The following is a 21,562-nucleotide window of genomic DNA, read 5'->3' on the forward strand; positions in this document are numbered from 1 at the left end:
TGAGTCAGTATGTTGGCAGCAGCCACTCAATGTTAGTGATGGCTGTTTAACAGTCTGATGGCCTTGAGATAGAAGCTGTTTTCAGTCTCTCGGTCTCAGCTTTGCACCTGTACTGACCTCGCCTTCTGGATGATATGTGTTTTGGGTGACAAGCCAAATTTGTGAACAGGCAGTGGCTCGGGTGGTTGTCCTTGATGATCTTTTTGGCCTTCCTGTGACATCGGGTGGTGTAGGTGTCCTGGAGGGCACGTAGTTTGCTCCCGGTGATGCGTTGTGCAGACCTCACTACCCTCTGAAGAGCCTTACGGTTGTGGGCGGAGCAGTTGCCGTACCAGGCGGTGATACAGCCCGACAGGATGCTCTCGATTGTGCATCTGTAAAAGTTTGTGAGTGTTTTGGTGACAAGCCAAATTTCTTCAGCCTCCTGAGGTTGAAGAGGCGCTGTTGCACCTTCTTCACCACGCTGTCTGTGTTGGTGGACCATTTCAGTTTGTCCGTGATGTGTACGCCAAGGAACTTAAAACGTTCCACCTTCTCCACTACTGTCCCGTCGATGTGGATAGGGGGGTGCTCCATCTGCTGTTTTCTGAAGTCCATCTCCTTTGTTTTGTTGAGTTTGAGGTTATTTTCCTGACATCACACTCCGAGGGCCCTCACCTCCTCCCTGTAGGCCGTCTCGTCGTTGTTGGTAATCAAGCCTACCACTGTAGTGTCGTCTGCAAACTTGATGATTGAGTTGGAGGCGTGCATGGCCACGCAGTCATGGGTGAACAAGGGAGTACAGGAGAGGGCTGAGAACGCACCCCCAACGTGTTTCCAGTGCTCCAGAGGCCAGTGGCAGAGTTGGGAACTCTGGAGATCGCATGGCTGTGTGCTCTATTTTAATACACCTGTCAGCAACGGGTGTGGCTGAAATAGCCGAATCCACTCATTTAAAGGGGTGTCCACATACTGTATGTCTTGTCTCCTCTTTTTCCAGCACTTTGTAAGTGAACGTAAGTATGATGAAGACCTGGGAAAAGCTGTGAAGTTCACTTTCGAGCTAGAACCACTGAAGACAAGCGTCACAGGATTTGGATCAGGTACATTCCTTTTTTCTTCTTTGATGTCTTTCCTCTTACAGAAACTCACTGTGATCATACAGTATTGCATTGCTATTTAGAGGGTAATTAATCAATTGTCTTGATAGTAACGCCCACAGAATTAAATAGAACACATATTTGTATAATAATACTATGTATCTCTATGGTAACACCTGCCCTCGTGACGCCCTCTCCTTTCAGTGTACCATCCTCAGACAGGCTACTCCAGCCGGTCCCGCTGTAGTTCCACCTCCTCGTCCATCACAGGCCCAGGGTCCCTAGAAGCACCACCTCCGTCTCAGCACCAGGGCTCCAGCTTCGAAGGACACCCTACCCAGCCAAACAAAACGGTCAGCTCACAAAGCAATCATAAACATGCAACTAAAGGAGTTGCTAACTGTTTTCAGTCGTGTTTCTTTAGGAGTAAAAATATTAAACATAATATGATTGCTTTGTGTTTTAAGTGTGATTTTAATCTGCACCTTTCAGACTTTCCAAGGCAACAGGCGGTATACGGCGGGCCCGGGATACTACTCCGGTGGTCAGCGGTATAATGGCGGCTCCTATCGCGACAGGAACACCAATCGCGGAGGCTACCGCTCCGAGGGTTACCAAGGCTACCAGGGCAACCAAGGCCAAGATGACGGCCCCAGCCATCCTACCAGCACTGCCACACAATCCTCCAACTCCACAAGAGGCCCTTCCAACTCCACTCCATCCTCTTCTTACCGTCAAGACCAGCCTTCTCATAACGGTCTGCCCCAAAGGCCTCCGCGGACACACTGCCCCTGACACCGGAACTACCTGGCCCATTTGTTAAACCCCCTACTAACCCTGGCATTCCACCCTCAATACCCTGCCCCTTCCACCCCACTAACTCCTCTCAATGAAGAATAGAATACAAGTTTACATCTTTTTGTCAATTGAGCAGTAGTGCCACCCATAGGCAAAACCATTCATCCACCAAACTTGAAAATCTGCTAATAAGACCTATTTTCTCATGCCTGTTGATCTAGCAGCATTTTGCTACTTCAGAGGCCAGTGTTATCTGATGATGAGTTCAGCACAGAGACTGCTGTGATTTATATGCATTTTGTGCACTGCTAAAAGGCATTTATATTTTAGTTGCCTTATTTCTTTTTTTTGTAGTCATCACCATTTTAGTTCCATATGTTATGGCATGCTTGCTAGTATGTATGGAAGCCTTTCATCAATGGCATACAATCAACACTACATACGTTTATGTAGATTCATTTAGAGCTTTCCATAAATACTGGTTGCGCCTGTAAATAATATGTACTCCTTGAACTGGACAATGAATCAGTTGATAATTAGAACTAGAGGTAATCACTTTGGATGTTGCCTGATGGCGGTTGTTTATTCCCTCCCTCACATGTATGAGAATAGTTTAGTGGATAGTTGTCCTGTCCTTCTCTATATTGTTATTGTATAATCCAAGGAGAAGGCTCGATTTCTTTATTACATACATATTTAATTATGAATTATTCCACTTCTCAAATCTCAGGTATGAGAAAGGAACCCCTACATCTAGTCTGAATTTGGACTTCCCTTTGTTAGAAGTACATATATTTAGGTGTTATTTGGTCTACTCTCATTCTTATTTTCAGTGCATCTCAGACAGGACCATAAACGGCACACACTTGACATGCTTGCCATGTATCACAGTGCAACTTTGCCTTTCTAGAAATGAAGAGATGCCTGCATCACGAACATCAGTGCACGTTCTTGTGATCTTTTACATGTTAAAAAGCGAGCTTTAGGAGCTTTCTGTCCTTTTTTAATATGTCAACTTTCCTCTTGATCATTTCCTAGAGAAGGAAAAAAATCGGATCAAATTTGTGAATGCTGTTTCGATCTTAGTTTGAATAAGTTTTATGACTACTGAGTTGGGACTGATTTAAGATTCTTAGTAAAGTATACAATAACTTAACAAAATCTGGAGAAATATCTGATTGTTTCCCCTTGTACACTGCCTGGAGGCATAATGTTGCTTTTTCCCCTGATAATGTTCTTTTGAAATGGGGCTTGGTATGGTTCACCATTTACCGAAAGCAGAGCGGTGTCGTGTCAAACTGCAAGGCATGTGTATAAGGTTATACAGCTGTTTCCTCTGTGTACCAAAGGGTCATACCCGATGAGTAGAAGAATTGAGAGAACCCCCCCATCTCCTCCAATATTACTGGTAGAAAGTTATCCATAGGAATACCTTTTGTGTTTTAGATATGTTATAAACATAGGTACTTAAGTCTTCTTTTCATAGGAGTATAATTTGGCCATGAGGAAAATGTCTTCATTTTTGTTATATTGCACATCAACATAAAGATTATGTAGTTCTTGTTTGTTCAATGGTTTACAAAGTCTTCTGGGGAAGTGCAGAGTGTATACAGCAGGGTAGATCAATTGGCATGTATCAGCAACTGTGCTTGAGCACATAAGGCTTGGTAGCCAATTCCAGGAGCTTCCTGCCTTCAGCAAATTTTTCCTAATCTCAGATCTGCACTGTAAATATAGGCCTATTTTCAGTAATCCTAATGCACAGTAGGCCTACCTTTCAATTGCGGAGATGCATGCACTGCATTTTCTCTCCACAACACATTGCTAGTTGTTACCTTGTGGTAGCTTCAAGCATGTACATGTAGTATTTCTTACAGTTGTCAAAAAGCTAGAGTTATTCTCTATGGGGAATTAATTATGCCTGTCCATCTCTTTTACCAAGTGTAAGAACTCCCATTCACAGCTTTGTCTACATTCTCAACTATCTGGTGATCACCAAAGAGAAAAACATTTCCTTTTTTCGTTCTCTGCCTATAAAAAAATTACTTCATTGTTTTCCAATTGGATAATCTATTCTAGATTGAGTAGCATGTTGTCTTTTTTTCTTTTACATTTTCTTTCTTTACTGTGTGTGTATATATAGCTATAATTCTGTTGCGCTCACATGGGGCATTTTGTATGTTATATACATGCTGAGCATATGGTTTACCCCTGAACTAGTTCAGTCATATGGACTGAACTAACAATCTAGTTCAGTCCAATTCTTCCAGTCCAAACTGTAAACTTAAGTGCCTTCTCTTGCCTCCATCCAATTCATACACCCCCCCTCCTTACAGCAACCACAAAGTATGGACCAAAGACATCTGCCCTCCCCATCCATTCTAATACACCCCCCCCCCCATATGCGGAAAGGCACACTTTTCATTTACTATTAAACTTTGCAATACATAAGCAGGTGTCCTTTGTCTTCATATGCTTTTCATGGGCACAGTATTTTACAGATCCATGTCAACTTAACTGTAAGCAAAATAAATGGCGATACGCTCAGATATCACTTCTCATTGTATGGTTAACTATGTAAGAATTGTGTAATTCAATTTGCCATATTGGAGCAAGTAAGGTTGTTTAAGATGTCCCATCAAGCCTCTATCTCAGTAATCGGCAACATGTCAAATGAGGGCTGGAGCTATTGCTTTAAACTGTGACAGGCCTCTGCATCCTCCAAAACTGAAATCAGAGATGCAGTTTGATAGTGTTATAAAGCAGGTTTCCATCCAATCTTTTTATGCGACGAAAGTACATGTCGGATAAAATGTCAGGACAGATGGAGAGAAACATTTGGCTTCTTTATAAATGTCAACAAAACAAAATACATTAGACAAGGTGGGATCTTTTTGTGTCTGTAAAATGAATTATGCGAGAAATTATATAGTAACCATCGTATCGAAGTCAACTTGGAGTCACACGATGACATGTTGTCCTCTACCTACGACTTGTAGGGAAAGCATGCAGTTTATTATGCTACAGATTGAAAGTGCAAGGTGATGAGTTTGATTCTCCTTTCCAATAAATGTTGAGTGTCTTATGCTGATGACATGATCAATGATGTTTTGCTGCCGCTTGACAAATAAGAATAATCTCATGTAGGCTAATGATTCCAAACCTTTTTTTGATTACTGTACCACCAACTGAATTTTGCTCTGCCTGGAGTAGCCCAGAAGTAACCCCTTGTGCAATTTTACCAGTAGGCCTATGGTCTCATGAGTCTTCTGAAGAACCCTCTGGATAGGCCAAGTACCCCTGGTTGGAAACCACTGATGTAGGCTATATCTGCGCTCTAGCCGACAGCGCACAGATCTTGTATCTGCACGCTGTTGGCTAGAGTGCATGTGCCAATACCGGAGTGGAAACATTCGCTACATAGTGCACATTTCTTTTTGTGAGAAAACCATCAGAGTTGAAAATCCATTTAATTTGTATTTCTTATTCGACACATGGGAATTTAACAGTACCGCAAAAGGTATTATGTGCACTACGTCATTTGATGAAAACATCACTGTTGGAAAAATGCGCACATTGTTTTTAATGCAGAATTTAGAATATTTGCATGAAAATCTGTCGCCAATTGGATGGAAACCTAGCTAAAGTCTAAATGTAATTGTGTGGCTACCAACCTCAAATAAGAATGAAAAGAATGGAATGATAAACTTGTTAGTTCAGAATCCAATTTATCTAAACAAAGATGGATGATCATAAGGTCCGAAGATCCAGTGGATCCTCTCTTGAATTATCAGGTGGTCAAGTTAACTACTACTACAGATGGTCCTAGACCTGGTCATGACTGGGTGAAGTGCTCTAGTGAAGGCCTTGGTGATGACACTGGCAATGCTAGTGAAGAGAGACTGTCTTTTGGTGCCAGAGCCAGAATGTCAGTTCTTCTCCAATGGGTTGGGAGGTGATGTAAAAGGACAGCTGCACTGTAAGTCTAATTAGAGAGAGTTAGTTAGGACCCCATTGTCATAAAACATTTCACCACAGTTCAAAACCAATTTGCTCAGCATCCCAACATATTACAGAGTAGTGAGATGGTGACAGGCTGCTGACATATCTATGGTGTTAACATGTGTCATATCCTGACTTGAGATGTGTGAGCGAAACTCATGAGATAAATCAATTCTGTGCATGAGCTAAAATCGGCCCAGACTCACTATACCCATCAACAGTAACACTTCAAAATGGTATGGACAAGAGGATGTGTATTCAACAAAAAAATATGTTTGCGATTTTTTTTCGATTTACCGTTTGTATGATCATCAGAGGTGCCTTCCAATAGATCCTCTTATGAATGATCATAAGTGTCCTCAAGTGGATCCTCTCTCAGAAGATCAAAAGAGGGGTAGATGGCCAGTGGATCCACTTTGTTCTGGAAGGTCATAGAAAAGTGTTAACACAAGTCACAAAACTGTCAGAAACAGAAATTCTGATCATTCCCAATAATTGTAATTCACTAGCAATTAAAACTGATGTTTCACACAAACAGCATAAAATGTCAAAATAGAGACGCTTAACTAAATAAAGTGTTATTAATTCAAAGACTTTCAAACCATACCTTCGCTTTCAACTTTGGCATCTTCTGCATTTTATGTGTCTTAGGCAGCTTTGGCAACAAGCCAAACCTCTTCTGACTCTCATCCTTAGGGAGTCTATCACTTGCTGCTGCGGCAAGTGATTTGGAATTTCCAGATAATGAGATCACCTTACTTGGATGTCCGGAGAGAAGCAGCACAGAGGAGAGGAGGAAAGCTGGGGCAGCAAGGAATTCATTGGGGGGAGTCGTGCTTATCTCCTTTACCAGAGACCAGGCTATGACTCTAGGGACCTCTGCACTGCACTGCTCCACTGCCTGGTGCAATTCGATTGCAGAACCCTTTTCCTGCAGCAGGTCCTTGTACACTGCTTCAACTACTTCATCAGGAGGTGCCCGAATAGGGGTAGATGATTCCTCATCAACGGACATTCCGTTGACCTCTGCCAACAGCGTCAACACAGATCCACTGACAGACAGGGCTTTCTCAATCAGCTCTGGCTCTGACTGAGTAGGAGATCCATCGGCATTCTTCCGGATCTTCAAGAGGAGTGCACATACCAAGCTATGCACAGACCCACTGGAAAAGGAAACCACGGGTGTAGATGGAGTTCCTGTAGCTGTGGACTGAGTTTCTGTTGTATTGCATAGACTTGGGGAGGCACTGCCACAGACTTGGGGTAGGACTTCTTGGGGACAAGAGGAATTAGCTTTGTTAGACAAAGTAGAAGTGAAACTCTGTTCGGCTTTGTTTTGCTTTTTCTTCTTCTGCAGACAAAAGCTAGGGAAATAGGATCTCTCTTGCCTGTTATTGGTTTGCTTTCCTTGAGCAATAGTGTTAAGAGATGACTCAGCCATTTGTTCTACGCTAATCACTCTAGCCACAGACGAAGCAATGGCTTTGGGGACTTCTGTACTCCACTCATCTACTGCAAGGTGCAATTGCTCAACTGATCCCTTTTTTTGGAGCAGATCCTGGTACACGTCGTCAACAAACTTAGCTTTGTCAGACAAAGTAGAAACGGAACTCACTTTGGCTTTCTTGTGCGCTTTCTGTGGACAACAACTAGGGAAATCGAATCTCTCTCGCCTGTTTTTGGTTGTCTTTCCTTGAGCCTTAGTGATGGTGAGAGATGGCTCAGGCATTTTGTCAGTGCTGATTGCCTGAACCACAGACAAAGCAACGGCTCTTGGGACCTCTGCACTGAACTCCTCTACTGCCTGGTGCAATTCCAAAACTGATTCAACCGAATTCTGTTTGACTTTTGAGAGGAGGGCATTCATTACACTGTGCACAGACCCATTGGAGATCAATTCCACTGGGGATGGGGTTCTTGCCTCCGTGGATAGACTTGAATTGGCCTGAAATTCTTGTACATTTTCCTGAGAATTAGTTTTGTCTGAATCCAGACTTTTAGCCAAACTTACATGGGACATTGTCTCTGGTTTATTTTGACTAAGAACTAATAAACGGGGGAATCTCTCTGCACTGCACTTCTCTACCGCAAGGTGCAATTTCTCAACTGATTGGCACAATTCTATGGTAGATCCCTTTTTTTGGAGCAGATCCTGGTACACGTCGTCAACAAACATAGCTTTGTCAGACAAAGTAGAAACGGAACTCACTTTGTCTTTCTTTTGAGCCTTCTGTGGACAACAACTAGGGGAAACGAGATCTCTCTCGCCTGTTTTTGGTTGTCTTTCCTTGAGCCTTGAGTGATGGTGAGAGATGGTTCAGAGCATTTTGTCAGTGCTGATTGCCTGACCACAGCAAAGCAAGTGGCTTGGGACCTCTGCACTGAACTCCTCTACTGCCTGGTGCAATTCCAAAACTGATTCAACTGAATTCTCTTTGACTTTCGAGAGAGGGCATTCATTCACTGTGCACAGACCCATTGGAGATCAATTCCACTGGGGATGGGATTCTTGCCTCCGTGGATAGACTTGAAGTGGCCTGAAATTCTTGTACATTTCCTGAGAATTAGTTTTTGTCTGAAGCAAGACTTACAAGGGACATTGTCTCTGGTTTTTTTGACTAAAGACCCAATAATGGGGATTCTCTCTGCACTGCACTCGTCTACCGCAAGGTGCAATTGTTCAACTGATTGGCCACAATTTTGGAGATCCCTTTTCTTGGAGCAGTCCTGGTACACGTCGTCAACAAACATAGCTTTGTCAGACAAAGTAGAAACGGAACTCACTTTGTCTTTCTTTTGAGCTTTCTGTGGACAACAACTAGGGAAATAGAATCTCTCTCGCCTGTTTTTGGTTGTCTTTCCTTGAGCTTTAGTGATGGTGAGAGATGGTTCAGGAATTTTGTCAGTGCTGATTGCCTGAACCACAGACAAAGCAAGGCTCTTGGGACCTCTGCACTGAACTCCTCTACTGCCTGGTGCAATTCCAAAAATGATTCAACTGAATTCCCTTTGACTTTTCGAGAGAGGGCATTCATTACACTGTGCACGACCCATTGGAGATCAATTCACTGGGGATGGGTTCTTGCCTCCGTGGATAGTTGAAGTGGCCTGAAATTCTTGTACATCTTCCTGAGAATTAGTTTTGTCTGCAGCAAGACCTTACAAGGGAACATTGTCTCTGGTTTTTTTGACTAAGACCAAGTAATGGGGGATTCTCTCTGCACTGCACTCGTCTACCGCAAGGTGCATTGTTCAACTGATTGGCACAATTTTTATGGCAGATCCTTTCTTTGGAGCAGGTCCTGGTACACGTCGTCAACCAACTAAGCTTTGTCAGACAAAGTAGAAACGGAACTCACTTTGTCTTTCTTTTGAGCTTTCTGTGGACAACAACTAGGGAAATAGAATCTCTCTCGCCTGTTTTTGGTTGTCTTTCCTTGAGCTTTAGTGATGGTGAGAGATGGTTCAGGAATTTTGTCAGTGCTGATTGCCTGAAACAGGACAAAGCAATGGCTCTTGGGACCTCTGCACTGAACTCTCTACTGCCTGGTGCAATTCCAAAACTGATTCAACTGAATTCTTTGACTTTCGAGAGAAGGCATTTCTTACACTGGTGCACAGACCCATTGGAGATCAATTCACTGGGGATGGGATTCTTTTCCTGTGGATAGACTTAAGTGGCCTGAAATTCTTGTACATCTTCCTGAGAATTAGTTTTGTCTGAAGCAAGACTTACAAGGGACATTGTCTCTGGTTTCTTTTGACTAAGACCCAAGTAATGGGGATTCTCTCTGCACTGCACTCTCGTCTACCGCAAGGTGCAATTGTTCAACTGATTGGCACAATTTTATGGCAGATCCTTTTCTTGAGCAGGTCCTGGTACACGTGTCAACAAACATAGCTTTGTCAGACAAAGTAGAAACGGAACTCACTTTGTCTTTCTTTTGAGCTTCTGTGGACAACAACTAGGGAAATAGAATCTCTCTCGCCTGTTTTTGGTTGTCTTTCCTTGAGCTTTAGTGATGGTGAGAGATGGTTCAGGAATTTTGTCAGTGCTGATTGCCTGAACCACAGACAAAGCAATGGCTCTTGGGACCTCTGCACTGAACTCCTCTACTGCCTGGTGCAATTCCAAAACTGATTCACTGAATTCCTTTGACTTTCGAGAGAGGGCATTCATTACACTGTGCACAGACCCATTGGAGATCAATTGCACTGGGGATGGGATTCTTCCTCCGTGGATAGACTTGAAGTGGCCTGAAATTCTTGTACATCTTCCTGAGAATTAGTTTTGTCTGAAGCAAGCTTACAAGGGACATTGTCTCTGGTTTCTTTTGACTAAGACCCAAGTGTGGGGGATTCTCTCTGCACTGCACTCGTCTACCGCAAGGTGCAATTGTTCAACTGATTGGCACATATTTTATGGCAGATCCCTTTTCTTGGAGCAGGTCCTGGTACACGTCGTCAACAAACATAGCTTTGTCAGACAAAGTAGAAACGGAACTCTTTGTCTTTCTTTGCGCTTTCTGTGGACAACAACTAGGGAAATAGGATCTCTCTCGCCTGTTTTTTGGTTGTCTTTCCTTGAGCCTTTAGTGATATGGTGAGAGATGTTCAGGCTTTGTCAGTGCGATTGCCGGAACACAGACAAAGCAATGCTTCTGGGAACCTCTGCACTGCCGCCGCCTGCTGCCTGGTGCAAATCCAACACTGATCTGCGATCAATCTTCTTCGACTTTCAAGAGAGGGATTCATTACACATTCACAGACCCATTGTGATCAATTCCAATGGGGATGAGGTTCTTGCCACGTGCATTGACTTGAGTGGCCTGAAATTCTTGTACATCTTCCTGAGAATTAGTTTTTGTCTGAAAGCAATTACTAAGGGCATTGTCTCTGGTTTCTTTGACTAAGACCCAGTAATGGGGATTCTCTCTGCACTGCACTCGTCTATCGCAAGGTGCAATTGTTCAACTGATTGGCACAATTTTATGGCAGATCCTTTCTTTGGAGCAGGTCCTGGTACACGTCGTCAACAAACATGCTTTGTCAGACAAAGTAGAAACGCGAACTCACTTTGTCTTTCTTTTGAGCTTCTGTGGACAACAACTAGGGAAATAGAATCTCTCTCGCCTGTTTTGGTTGTCTTTCCTTGAGCTTTAGTGATGGTGAGAATGGTTCAGGAATTTTGTCAGTGCTGATTGCCTGACACAGCAAAGCAAATGGCTATTGGGACCTCTGCACTGAAACTCCTCTACTGCTGGTGCAATTCCAAAACTGATTCTACTGAATTCTCTTTGACTTCGAGAGAAGGGCATTCATTACACTGTGCACAGACCCATTGGAGATCAATTCCACTGGGGATGGGATTCTTGCCTCCGTGGATAGACTTGAAGTGGCCTGAAACTCTTGTACATCTTCCTGAGATTTTTTTTTTTCTGAAGCCAAACTTTTAGTCAGACTTACACGGGACATTGTCTCTGGTTTCTTTTTACTAAAACCCAATAAATGGGGTAATCTCTCTGCACTGCACTCCTCTACCGCAAAGTGCAATTGCTTAACTGATTGGCACAATTTTATGGCAGATCCCTTTTTTTGGAGCAGGTCCTGGTACACACCGTCAACAAACATAGCTTTGTCAGACAAAGTAGAAACTGAACTCCCTTTGTCTTTCTTTTTCTCCTTCTGTGGACAACAACTAGGGAAATAGGATCTCTCTCGCCTGTTTTTGGTTGTCTTTCCATGAGCCTTAGTGATGGTGAGAGATGGCTTAGGCATTTTCTCAGTGCTGATTGCCGGAACCACAGACAAAGCAATGACTCTGGGAACCTCTGCACTGAACTGAGAATTGGTTTTGTCCGAAGCCAGACTTTTAGCCAGACTTACACGGGACATTGTCTGTGCTTTCTTTTGACAAAGACCCATGAAATAGGGGACTCTCTCGCGCCAATTTACAGTTTTCAGTCCTGTTTTTGGACGGTCAGCCTCAGTGTCCAAAGGTTTCTCAGCCATTTTTCCTATGTCACATTCTGTTACTAGCTCCTCATAACATTGAATATCCTCAAGCGGCAAAGACATATTTGAAGGATCTTTAAAAAATAAAATGGACATTTTATAAAAATATTAATATTTGAAATGATTGAAAGTTGCGAAAGTAAGATAAGTACAATAACACCTTATATTCAAATCTCCCTTACATTTGGGATAACATTCAGTTTAGAAAATAATGTATAAAATGAATAAATGCCTTACCTTTGCTGAGGCAAACACTTGCATCCACTGACAGATCTCTGGTCAGTGGGACGGAGCACATTACTTCCTGGACCATGGCTGTTGTGATCAAGGCTGTTGCAGAGACAGTTTCCACGCTTGTCTTAGTACCCTTCAGCTTCGACATCACCCAGCCGGGGATGGAGTGAATAGACTTTTTGCTTGAGCCAGAGGCAGGGTGTTGAGAGGGTTGAGATTCATCTTGGGAAGCATTTAAACCCAAACACTTCTGGAGTAGGTTCCCTACCGATGTCTTCACAAAATCCAAAACAAGTTGTTTCTGAAGGTCCTCCTTCCCAGGGCATGATTTCTTGAAAGCCATCTGTGAATTACTGATTGCCAGGCGTAGTATATTGGTGCTGCTGGAATCTAGCATTACCTGCTGGGCCTTTTCAATGAGCACAGTCTCAGACAAGAAGTGAATCGAATCCTTAGAGAGGACGTTTGCTGTCTCCACAATGGCATGATACAAATTAGTTGTTATAGGCCTAACATCAGCAACCATACATTCGAGCTCTAGAAAACTGCTGCATCTAGTCTCTGCAATAATTGAGGCACTAATGTCAGCCACTCTCTGTTCAACAAAGCAGCTGGTGGCACCTTGTTCTGGCTGTTGATCCACGTCCCTGGTGATCAGTAGCTCGAGGTTATGGGTTAGGGAGTCCAAAAACTGCTTTGCAAGTGCCTCCCTGGACCCTTTCAACTCACATTTTGGCAGTCCCTTCTTGATGTTCACCAAGATCCGGCTCAGGATCTCTTTTGCACTGGTTACTACACCGTGTTGACTAAATCCGATGTCGCTTTCAGTGTTGAGGAGCAGTTGTACGGTGAACATTTCCTTCAATTTAGCCTGGACCATTTGAAGGATAATGTCAGAAACCAATTGGACTTGCTCCCAAAAGAGTGTAGGGTCTGTGAGAATATTTAAAAAATCCTTGTTGGCATCAATTACAGTCCGCACACCCTCCAAGATGATATCTACCACACCAAATGCAGCCTCACTAGTGTTGTGTGGGAGCTTTATAGAGGGCTCCAGTGGCATGCTTTGTTCATCAAGCTTCTCAAGTGATCCCCCTTGATAAATGGTGCCGATTTTGGAATCAAAAAGTGTGGTGATCTCATTTACAGTGTTTTCCATGATCTGGCTCACTGCCATTGAGGCTATTTTATGGAATTCCATATTTCTTGATTGGTCCCAAATTGCAGATGGAAAGTCTCCAAGGTCAACAACCTCCTTTCTTGACATTGACGGCTGAGGTGACTGAACCACTTGTCTCTCCTGTTCCAGGTCACTGAACTCTCTGTTAAAGTCAGGTGTGGAATAACAGTAGGAGCACAGCTTTATCAAGCTTGAGCAAGACTGGTCTATGGATGAGGTGGATGACAATAGAAGCTTGGGTTTTGAGTATGGCATTGTGTCCTGGAGAGATTCCATGGATTTGGATGTTCCGGGTTGTTTGTCAGGCTGGGTGCTAAATGATTTGATCTTCAATATCATGTCTTTGATTCTGTCAGACACAGCATGTAGAAAGCTACTTAGTTGGCTATTAACGGAATCCTGCCCTTCTGTAGTATCCCTTGTGCATTCCTTTCCACAGAGATGAATCATGGCATCAATGACAGAAACAATAACCTGTGCTGTGGCATGAGGCAACTTCGATTCCAGTATCCTCTGCAATTCTACAGGGACACTGGGAAACACCTTTCCTGTCAGCTCAGGGAACAACGGCAGCAACTTCACAGAGACAACGCAAAGCATCTCTCTGGCAACTTGGCTGCTTCTGCTACATGTTGCTTGCAGGAGGACATAAGAGAGGCCAGCGTTGATGTACCTTATTGCCACCTCAAAGATATCAGAGCTCACAGTCTTGGATGAACTCACTGCTTTCAACAGATTGTCATCTCTAAGCTCTGACGAGAGAATTATGTTGCTTACTGACTCATCAATCTCAGACTGAATGCACTGATAGACGTTTTCTTGCGACCCACCTAACAGAACTACTACTGGTTCCACCAACAGTCTACTTCCATTCCTACTTGGCCTGGACCTGTTTGATCCACAGGGCAACTCACCGTGTTCATCGTCAACCTCATCCAACAAAGCACTCTTAGATCTGCTGCTGAAATATCAAGATAGACATTGAAACATGCTATAATGTCATTTATGACATACACAAGATAATTTACCAAAACAAATGTTGCTTGCTCACTGTGTTTGTTCTGTTAGCATAGCAATGAGTTCAGAATTTTTGCTTGCTTTCATCTACATATAGGGATATACAGTGAGGGGAAAAAGTTTTTGATCCCCTGCTCATTTCGTACGTTTGCCCACTGACAAAGAAATGATCTGTCTATAATTTTAATGGTAGGTTTATTTGAACAGTGAGAGACAGAATAACAACAAAAAAATCCAGAAAAACGCATGTCAAAATGTTATAAATTGATTTGCATTTATTGAGGGAAATAAGTATTTGACCCCTCTGCAAAACATGACTTAGTACTTGGTGGCAAAACCCTTGTTGGCAATCACAGAGGTCAGACGTTTCTTATAGTTGGCCACCAGGTTTGCACACATCTCAGGAGGGATTTTGTCCCACTCCTCTTTGCAGATCTTCTCCAAGTCATWAAGGTTTYKAGGMTGACGTTTGGCAACTCRAACCTTCAGCTCCCTCCACAGATTTTCTATGGGATTAAGGTCTGGAGACTGGCTAGGCCACTCCAGGACCTTAATGTGCTTCTTCTTGAGCCACTCCTTTGTTGCCTTGGTCGTGTGTTTTGGGTCATTGTCATGCTGGAATACCCATCCACGACCCATTTTCAATGCCCTGGCTGAGGGAAGGAGTTTCTCACCCAAGATTTGACGGTACATGGCCCCGTCCATCGTCCCTTTGATGCGGTGAAGTTGTCCTGTCCCCTTAGCAGAAAAACACCCCCAAAGCATAATGTTTCCACCTCCATGTTTGACGGTGGGGATGGTGTTCTTGGGGTCATAGACAGCATTCCTCCTCCTCCAAACACGGCGAGTTGAGTTGATGCCAAAGAGCTCCATTTTGGTCTCATCTGACCACAACACTTTCACCCAGTTGTCCTCTGAATCATTCAGATGTTCATTGGCAAACTTCAGACGGGCATGTATATGTGCTTTCTTGAGCAGGTGGACCTTGCGGGCGCTGCAGGATTTCAGTCCTTCACGGCGTAGTGTGTTACCAATTGTTTTCTTGGTGACTATGGTCCCAGCTGCCTTGAGATCATTGACAAGATCCTCCCGTATAGTTCTGGGCTGATTCCTCACCGTTCTCATGATCATTGCAACTCCACGAGGTGAGATCTTGCTTGGAGCCCCAGGCCGAGGGAGATTGACAGTTCTTTTGTGTTTCTTCCATTTGCGAATAATCGAACCAACTATTGTCACTTTCTCACCAAGCTGCTTGGCGATGGTCTTGTAGCCCATTCCAGCCTTGTGTAGGTCTACAATCTTGTCCCTGACATCCTTGGAGAGCTCTTTGGTCTTGGCCATGGTGGAGAGTTTGGAATCTGATTGATTGATTGCTTCTGTGGACAGGTGCCTTTTATACAGGTAACAAGCTGAGATTAGGAGCACTCCCTTTAAGAGTGTGCTCCTAATCTCAGCTCGTTACCTGTATAAAAGACACCTGGGAGCCAGAAATCTTTCTGATTGAGAGGGGGTCAAATACTTATTTCCCTCATTAAAATGCTAATCAATTTATAACATTTTTGACATGCGTTTTTCTGGATTTTGTTGTTGTTATTCTGTCTCTCACTGTTCAAATAAACCTACCATTAAAATTATAGACTGACCATTTTTTGTCAGTGGGCAAACGTACGAAATCAGCAGGGGATCAAATACTTTTTTCCCTCACTGTATAGGGCAGAAGTTGTCTAAAGAAACTTTGGCATGTTCAAACTCGAGTTCTTTTGTTCAAATTCTCTTTTCAGTTGAGCAATATTGACTTTGACAGATTTTTTATGAACAAGCAGAGATTGGGTGGGACATGTAAAGTGTTAGTCCCATGTTTCACGATCCCCAACATTTTCCATATGCGCAAAAAGCTTATTCCTCTCGAATTTTCTGCACAAATTTGTTTACATATCTGTTAGTCAGCATTTCTTCTTTGCCAAGATAATCCATCCACCTGACAGGTGTGGCATATCAAGAAGCTGATTAAACAGCATGATCCTTACACAGGTGCACCTTGGGCTGGGGACAATAAAAGTAAGGCCACTCTAAAATGTGCACAATGCCACAGATGTCTCAAGTTTTGAGGGAGCGTGCAATTGTCATGCTGACTGCAGGAATGTCCAACAGAGCTGTTTCCAGAGAATTTAATGTTAATTTCTCTACCAACGTCATTTTAGAGAATTTGGCAGTACGTCCAATCTGTCTCCCAACCACAGACCACGTGTATTGTGTCATGTGGGCGAGCAGTTTGCTGATGTCAACGTTGTGAACAGAGTGCCCTATAGTGGTGGTGGGGTTATGATATGGGCAGGCATAAGCTACGGACAACGAACACAATTGTATTTTATCGATGCAATTTGAATGCACAGAGATACCGTGACGAGATCCTGAGGCCCATTGTGAGACCCATTTTTTTAAAGGCATCTGTGACCAACAGATGCATATCTCTATTCCCAGTCGTGAAATCCATAGATTACAGCCTAATGAATTCATTTAAATTGACTGATTTCCTTATATGAATTGTAACTCAGTAAAATCTTTGAAATTGTTGCAATCGAACCCACAGCCCTAGCATTGCAAGCGCAATGCTCTATCAACTGAGCCACATCATCACATCACCAAAAACTCCTTGACGTCTCAATGTACTCAATTACTGTATTGTGCATTGTTTTTCTTCATAGTGATGGAAAGTCTACAGGTACAAACCTAGATGACCAGCCTATGTACAATACACTAATGTACAAGTGGTTTGTAAGGATGGTAAATTAATACTGCACACAAAGTGGTTGTTTTTCATGTTATTTGATCAAGAAAAATATTAGATTTTATGTTTTGTGTCTTTGCCCATAACTTTGCACCTTTTGATGTACATTTTTGAGGACAGGGTTTTGTTGTTTCTGGATTCCATTAGAATGACAAATCCCAGAGAAAGGTTTGAGTCCTGAATGCTGATTGCCTGACAGCTGTGGTATATCAGACCGTATACCACGGGTATGACAAAACACTTATTTTTACTGCTCTAATTCCGTTGGTAAACAGTTTATAATAGCAATAAGGCATCTCAGGGGTTTGTGATATATGGCCAATATACCACGGCGTTGGCCATATACCACACACCCTCTGCCCTTATTGCTTAATTATACAACTACCTTTTTTGCCAAAGCAGAGATGCTGACATTTTTTGTTGTTGCCTGCGCTACAGATGTCTACAGTGTATTCAGAAAGTATTCAGACACCTTCCCTTTTTCCACATTTTGTTACGTTACAGCCTTATTCTAAACTTGATTAAATAAAATCCTCATCAATCTACACACAATACCCCATAATGACAAAGCAAAAAATGCTTTTTATATTTTTGTAACTATATATATTTTTTCAAATGTAATTAAGTATTCAGACCTTATGCTATGACACTCGAAACTGAGCTCAGGTGCATCCTGTTTCCATTGATAATCCTTGACATGTTTCTACAACTTGATTGGAATCCACCTGTGGTAAATTCAATTGATTGGACATGATTTGGAAAAGCACACACCTGTCTATATAAGATCCCACAGTTGACAATGCATGTCAGAGCAAAAACCAAGCCATGAGGTTGAAACAATTGTCCGTAGAGCTCCAAGACAGGATTGTTTTAGAGGCACAGATCTGGGGAAGGGTACAATAAAATGTCTGCAGCATTGAAGGTCCCCAAGAACACAGTGGCCTCCATCATTCTTAAATGGAAGAAGTTTGTAACAACCAAGAATCTTCCTAGAGCTGGCCGCCCGGCCAAACTGAGCAATCGGAGAAGGGCCTTGGTCAGGGAGGTGACCAAGAACCCGATGGTCACTCTGACAGAGCTCCAGAGTTCCTCTGTGGAGATGGGAGAACCTTCCAGAAGGACAACCATCTCTGCAGCACTCCACCAATCATGCCTTCATGGTAGAGTGGTTAGACAGAAGCCACTCCTCAGTAAAAAGCAAGACAGCACGCTTGGATTTTTCCAAAAGGCACTTAAAGGACTCTCCGACCATGAGAAACAAGATTCTCTGGTCTGATGAAACCAAGATTGAACTCTTTGGCCTGAATGCCAAGCATAATGTCTGGAGGAAACCTGGCACCATCCCTACGGTGAAGCATGGTGGTGGCAGCATCATACTGTGGGGATGTTTTTCAGCAGCAGGGATTGGGAGACTAGTCAGGATTGAGGAAAAGATGAATGGAGCAAAGTACATAGAGATCCTTCATGAAACCCTGCTCCAGAGTGCTCAGGAACACAGACTGGGGCAAAGGTCCACCTTCCAACAGGACAATGACCCTAAGCACACAGCCAAGACAACGCAGGAGTGGATTCGGTACAAGTCTCTGAATGTCCTTGAGTGACCCAGCAGAGCCCGGACTTGAAAGATCTAACAATTCTGGAGAAACCTGAAAATAGCTGTGCAGCAACACTCCCCATCCAACCTGACAGAGCTTGAGAGGATCTGCAGAGAAGAWTTGGAGAAACACCCCAAATACAGGTATACCAAGTCTGTAGCGTCATACCCAAGAAGACTTGAGGCTGTAATCGCTGCCAAATGTGCTTCAACAAAGTACTGAGTTAAGGGTCTGAATACTTATGTAAGTGAGATATCAAAAAATGATATACATTTGCAAAAATTTCTAAAAACCTGTTTTCGCTTCATCATTATGGGGTATTGTGTGTAGTATGATGAGGGGGAAAAACGATTTAATACATTTTTGAATAAGGCTGTAACGTAACAAAATGTGGAAAAAATTCAAGGGGTCTGAATACTTTCCGAATATACTGTCTATATTGGTACGCTAATCCTACTAAAGGCCCAGTGCAAAACTTTTGCGAATTTTTTCTTCTTCAAATGTTTACATATTTTTTTATATATACAGTACCAGTCAAAAGTTTGGACACACCTACTCATTCAAGGATTTTTCTATATTGTTTACTATTTTCTACATTGTAGAATAATAGTGAAGACATCAAAACTATGAAATAACACATATGGAACCATGTAGTAACCAAAAAAGTGTTTTTAAATCTAAATATATTTTATATTGAAGATTCTTCAAAGTAGCCTTAAAGACTTTTGTTGTGGATAAAGAGTTACCTGTCTAACAGCACACAGAGGGTGTTCTTTAATGGAAACCTATCCAACATAATCCAGGTATAATCAGGAAAGCTGTCTAGGCCCCTTACTTTTTTCAATCTTTATTAACGACATGCCACTGGCTTTGAGTAAAACCAGTGTGTCTATGTATGCGGATGACTCAACACTATACAGTCGTGGCCAAAAGTTTTGAGAATGACACAAATATACATTATCACAAAGTCTCCTGCCTCAGTTTGTATGATGGCAATTTGCATATACTCCAGAATGTTATGAAGAGTGAGCAGATGAATTGCAATTAATTGCAAAGTCCCTCTTTGCCATGCAAATTAACTGAATCCCCCAAAAACATTTCCACTGCATTTCAGCCCTGCCACAAAAGGACCAGCTGACATCATGCCAGTGATTCTCTCGTTAACACAGGTGTGAGTGTTGACGAGGACAAGGCTGGAAATCACTCTGTCATGCTGATTGAGTTCGAATAACAGACTGGAAGCTTCAAAAGGAGGGTGGTGCTTGGAATCATTGTTCTTCCTCTGTCAACCATGGTTACCTGCAAGGAAACACGTGCCGTCCTCATTGCTTTGCACTAAAAGGGCTTCACAGGTAAGGATATTGCTGCCAGTAAGATTGCACCTAAATCAACCATTTATCGGATTATCAAGAACTTCAAGGAGAGCAGTTCAATTGTTGTGAAGGCTTCAGGGCGCCCAAGAAAGTCCAGCAAGCGCCAGGACCGTCTCCTAAAGTTGATTCAGCTGCGGGATTAGGGCACCACCAGTACAGAGCTTGCTCAGGAATGGCAGCAGGCAGGTGTGAGTGCATCTGCACGCAGAGTGAGGCGAAGAGTTTTGGAGGATGGCCTGGTGTCAAGAAGGGCAGCAAAGCCACTTCTCTCCAGGAAAAACATCAGGGACAGACTGATATTCTGCAAAAGATACAGGGATTGGACTGCTGAGGACTGGATTAAAGTCATTTTCGCTGATGAATCCCCTTTCTGATTGTTTGGGGCATCCGGAAAAAAGCTTGTCCGGAGAAGACAATGTGAGCGCTACCATCAGTCCTGTGTCATGCCAACAGTAAAGCATCCTGAGACCATTCATGTGTGAGGTTGCTTCTCAGCCAAGGGAGTGGGCTCACTCACAATTTTGCCGAAGAACACAGCCATGAATAAAGAATGGTACCAACACATCCTCCAAGAGCAACTTCTCCCAACCATCCAGGAACAGTTTGGTGACGAACAATGCCTTTTCCAGCATGATGGAGCACCTTGCCATAAGGCAAAAGTGATAACTAAGTGGCTCGGGGAACAAAACATCCATATTTTGGGTCCATGGCCAGGAAACGCCCCAGACCATGAATCCCATTGAGAACTTGTGGTCAATCCTCAAGAGGCGGGTGGACAAACAAAAACCTACAGATTCTGACAAACTCCAAGCATTGATTATGCGAGAATGGGCTGCCATCAGTCAGGATGTGGTCCAGAAGTTAATTGACAGCATGCCAGGGCGGATTGCATAGGTCTTGAAAAAGAAGGGTCAACACTGCGAATATTGACTCTTTGCAGCAACTTCATGTAATTGTCAATAAATGCCTTTGACACTTATGAAATGCTTGTAATTATACTTCAGTATTCCATAGTAACATCTGACACAAATATCTAAAAACACTGAGGCAGCAGACTAAGTGAAAATGTATATTTGTGTCATTCTCAAAACTTTTGGCCACGCCTGTACATGTCAGCTACTACAGCGACTGAAAGGACTCCAACACTTAACAAAGAGCTGCAGTTAGTTTCAGAATGGGTGGCAAGGAATAAGTTAGTCCGAAATATTTCTAAAACTAAAAGCATTGTATTTGGGACAAATCATTCACTAAACTCTAAACCTCAACTAAATCTTGTAATGAATAATGTGGAATTTGAGCAAGTTGAGGTGACTAAACTGCTTGGAGTAACCCTGGATTGCCTTCTTAACAGCACTATAAACAAGGCAGGTCCTACAAGCCCTAGTTTTGTCGCACCAGGACTACTGTTCAGTCGTGTGGTCAGGTGCCACAAAGAGGGACTTAGGAAAATTGCAACTGGCTCAGAACAAGGCAGCACAGCT

General features: G+C 43.0%; 1 protein-coding gene and 1 long non-coding RNA gene across 2 annotated transcripts; one reads left to right on the plus strand and one right to left on the minus strand.

The window, feature by feature from the left end:
* The first annotated feature begins 39 nt into the window (after positions 1-39).
* On the plus strand, positions 40-4,426 carry LOC112081123 (spermatogenesis-associated serine-rich protein 2). Its single transcript, XM_024147197.2, has 3 exons — positions 40-1,082; positions 1,284-1,432; positions 1,572-4,426. The coding sequence occupies exons 1-3, from the start codon at positions 956-958 to the stop codon at positions 1,872-1,874; spliced, it is 579 nt and encodes a 192-aa protein (XP_024002965.1). The 5' UTR covers positions 40-955; the 3' UTR covers positions 1,875-4,426.
* Positions 4,427-5,328: 902 nt separating this feature from the next.
* Positions 5,329-8,166, minus strand: LOC111966697 (uncharacterized). The gene is made up of 2 exons (XR_011480213.1): positions 6,177-8,166; positions 5,329-5,862 (listed from the first exon to the last, which is right to left on the minus strand). It is a non-coding gene; the product is annotated as an uncharacterized lncRNA (long non-coding RNA).
* Positions 8,167-21,562: the final 13,396 nt, after the last annotated feature.

Source organism: Salvelinus sp. IW2-2015, linkage group LG7, assembly GCF_002910315.2.
Source record: "Salvelinus sp. IW2-2015 linkage group LG7, ASM291031v2, whole genome shotgun sequence".
In the NCBI taxonomy this organism is placed as follows: Eukaryota; Metazoa; Chordata; class Actinopteri; order Salmoniformes; family Salmonidae; genus Salvelinus; species Salvelinus sp. IW2-2015.